The sequence below is a fragment of the Formica exsecta genome, unplaced genomic scaffold (genome assembly GCF_003651465.1).
Source record: "Formica exsecta isolate Colony F162 unplaced genomic scaffold, ASM365146v1 scaffold98, whole genome shotgun sequence".
Lineage (NCBI taxonomy): Eukaryota > Metazoa > Arthropoda > Insecta > Hymenoptera > Formicidae > Formica > Formica exsecta.
This window is the reverse complement of record NW_021853741.1, coordinates 1,657,155-1,660,948: the sequence shown is the minus strand read 5'-3', so window position 1 is coordinate 1,660,948 and position 3,794 is coordinate 1,657,155. Positions and strand designations below refer to the sequence as shown.

General features: G+C 33.2%; 1 protein-coding gene across 4 annotated transcripts in view; it reads left to right on the top strand.

Annotated features, from left to right (window-relative positions):
• LOC115245472 overlaps nucleotides 1-3,794 on the top strand; it is a 9,700-nt gene extending 5,906 nt beyond the window's left edge. For all 4 annotated transcript variants that reach the window (XM_029823817.1, XM_029823818.1, XM_029823816.1 and 1 more), the window contains exons 9-12: nucleotides 761-1,349; nucleotides 1,754-2,361; nucleotides 2,889-3,085; nucleotides 3,461-3,794. In XM_029823817.1, the coding sequence (XP_029679677.1) occupies nucleotides 761-1,349; nucleotides 1,754-2,361; nucleotides 2,889-3,052 (1,361 nt within the window). In that variant the 3' untranslated portion in view covers nucleotides 3,053-3,085; nucleotides 3,461-3,794. The remainder of the gene's footprint in view (nucleotides 1-760; nucleotides 1,350-1,753; nucleotides 2,362-2,888; nucleotides 3,086-3,460) is intronic.

The following is a 3,794-nucleotide window of genomic DNA, read 5'->3' as shown; positions in this document are numbered from 1 at the left end:
TAATAATTATATTATAAAAAGAGAAATAAGAATACAATTAATTTTGTATTTATCAAATATGAAAATTTTTTTAAGAGTTTCGCCCTCTTTTTTGTATCAGACATGCGTTAACAGGGAAGTGTTCTAGAATGTCGAAGATACTTGACACGTCTCCGAAATAGAGATCAATGTTGGACCGGCCAGTTGAAGCTCGAGTTGAACGATCTTTGATGATCTAATTGGCAAGCGTTATCGATGTTATTTAATCGACCTGAAACGCGCGCGCTTGACATCTTATATATATATAACGACATATCTAAAACAAACAATGAATTGTATATCTTCCGATGCCAATTATTTTTTTTTTTTGTAACTGAACCATTAAAGATTAAATAAGCAGTTTAAATTTCGCGATAAAATGATATATTAAAGTCTCATATCGCCAAGCGTATAAAATGTTAAGGATATATATATATTTTTTGATAAAATAACATTCATATTGTAAGAAGAATATATCATGTGCTTTTAAAAAAAGACAGATGTATCTGAAATGTTGCATGTCTTTAAAGAAGATATTATTATACATATAAAAAGTGGGCCGAGAAATATGTAATATTTTTGATAATTAATGTTTTCCATTTTTATCATTTTGTGTGTGTTCTTTTCAAATATGTAATATTTTTTAAATCTTTTTAAAAGATGCCGCTTATATAAGATTTCACAACAAGGCTTTTTCTAATCTCTATGTTTTGCTGCTTCAATTTTAATTTGCGAATTGCAGACAGGCACCGATCGCGCTGCAATACTAACCGATGCGATCATTCGAGCGAGGTAAAAAAGATTTATCTGCGAGAAATTGCGGTCGGCACAGACTCCGATTTCCCTCTGGATCAATCTCGATCATCCATCGTTGAGAAGTCCCATCGTATCGCTTACGAATCTGCTAACGATCGACGCGCTAATATTACTAATTATCGCTCTGCCGCCAATAACAATAACAGATACATTAATAATTATCAGTCATCGAGGAAATCCAATTTTTGCAACGTGCAGAGCTATAATAATAAAGACACGGGAATTCAACAGCGTTTTGATAAGAAGTACGATGATAACGTGATTGACGATAAGATTGGAAATAAGCAACAGATCCAGATGCAGAATGATAATGAAGAAAATGAGTATACACCTGTACCAGTAAAGCAATTGATACAAGAATTTGAGAAGACCTGTAGACCAGTTCTGCAATACAAACAAATCAGTCCGAAGATCATTCCAATCGTACAACAGTGTCCATTGGACAATGATATAGCGCGTTTTTTCGAGACGAGAAATCCTACCAAGTATAATAATGGAGAGGAGGAATACGCACGGTGAGAATTTGAGGATTCTTCGACTAATTTAAATGATAATTTAATAATTTGTGATTTTTTTATTTTATTTATAATTATTTTATTTTATTTTTTCTTTTATCTTATCATTTTTTATTTTATCTTTTTTTTTTCTTTTATTGCAATATACATAATATTCCGTCTTTTCGCAATCAAGAAAATTATCCAAATGATTCGCTCGTGATTAACGTATCTTAAAAACTTCAAAGAAGCTTGATTTGCTCGTTTAATGTCGAACAACACACGACATTATATATTTTTTTTATCGCAAACGTAATAGACATTATTCACATAATACTGCGAACATTTAAATGAAGTCTAAAATAAAAGAATTAGGCGCTTAATCTCGAAATGATCAAGAAACTATTTCATAATAAATTATACAGCGCACGCGAAAACTATGAAGGGTCTGCCCAACTACAATCCCAACTACAGTCCCGATATAATGGCCGATTATATGACCCGCGCGGAAATTACGAGAGGAAACTGCAGCCCCAATGCAACGGACAATTCAACAGTGCACGCGAGAACTATAAAGAAGGATCAGCGAAACTACAGTCCCGATACAACGGTTACGTTTCCACTGATGAGAGCGAATACACGACAGATGACACCGATTTCGAGGAAGAAATCAACGACTATCCGAACGCGGCTGGTTCCATAGATTGCGGCCATTCCGCGCCGTCCGCCCTGTTGAATCGCTGCGAAAGCAGCGAGTGCTCATTCACGTTCGAGGACGAATATTCGGATACTCGGCGTCATTCGATTGCCTCGCAGGAATTGGAAGCCCTTTATGCCAGCAGCATCGACACGAGATTCGTTAATACCGAGGCTGAGATACCGCCCGAAGCGAAGTCGCTGATGCTCTCGATGGTCGCTTCGCAGGAGGGTATACTCGAGACCAAGAAACATCTTCGTAGCACGCCGATCTTGGATAATCTCTTAGGCACCGCTACGCCAGAGTGCAAAATCAGTGACGTTAATCCGGAATTAGGCAAGTTAACATGCATGCGCTTTTGTAATCCTGATGTTATTGCCACCGCTATTAAACATGCAAAACGATCTTTAACATATATCCTCACATAATGTTCGGTAGAAAATGTATTTTAATTAGGACTAGTCACATATTGCTAAATTATGTAAAGAAATATGAAATCTGCCTCTTGTTTATTAAGAAGATGTAAAACTATCTTAGAAAAATAGAAAAACACAAAAATAATTTTTTAAATATAATAATATTTTGCATAAGATAATAAGAATTATTTCTTTGGTTTATATATGATGTCCTTTATTGAGATTTTTTCTTGCAATTCAAGAAATGAGATTGATATTGCTAGATATATGGATTTTGATATTTATTCCTAACAATAAAGACGCGATGATTGACATAAAATATATTTTCCCGTCTTCGTTATATCGAAAATTGTACTCATCAAAATTATATCGATTTCAATTACTCAATGATTTCTTTACGGTATTTATATTCGCACAAATTTATATCTGGTGTTTCTCAATTTCCAGGAAACAAACTGTACGAAAATAACAATTACACTGGACCGAAATTGGGCAGCCTCCACAATTTGACGAATTATAATACGGCACCGCGTGGATGGGATCAATCACTCACATTTTATCGGCCTATTAAATTCGAGAAACCACAGGAGATTATGTACTCTGATTTTTAGGAGTACCATTTTAAATCTTGTAATACATATCACGTACGTATCGCAAATTTATCTTTCACGACGAATTAATTTTTTCATATATGTTATCAGATTTTATCTATATCTGGATAATATATGAACGATCTATGTATATGTGTGTTATGCAATAATGAATTAATTCATAAAATTAAAAAAAAAAGAAATTTATATATAATGCTGACATATAAAATTTTATCTCTTTAAAACATAATTGATTCAAATTATTGTGGTAACTTTTTTTGCATACTGTCGTTCCTGCTACATATTTTGGTATTATAATTAATTAAATAATTGAGTTGAAAAAAGTAAGCAAGATTTCTAATATTTTTAATTTAATTAAATAAAATTTTATTAAATTAAACAATATATTAAATAAATTGTTTTTTCTAGGAATTCAAAAATCGATCGCAATTCTAATTCCTCCGAGACATCGAGAAATATCGGAATGTGTTTTTCGCACGGTTGCATTCATTCACCATCAGCGCCAAAATTTAAACCAGTGATCTGCCTCGATCACACGCAAATAATACGTTACGAATAGCATATGCAACGTTAATGACGCAGACATACGCACGACATGTTTGGAATTTCGTTTTGTTTGGTACACCTCTACAACTTCTACCCCTCACAAAGATATTTAGTGTTGTTTATGTTTTGACAGTGTTACATTTTATTGCATTTTACTTTATTATATTATGCAAATAAATATATGTTGTTTTCCTAA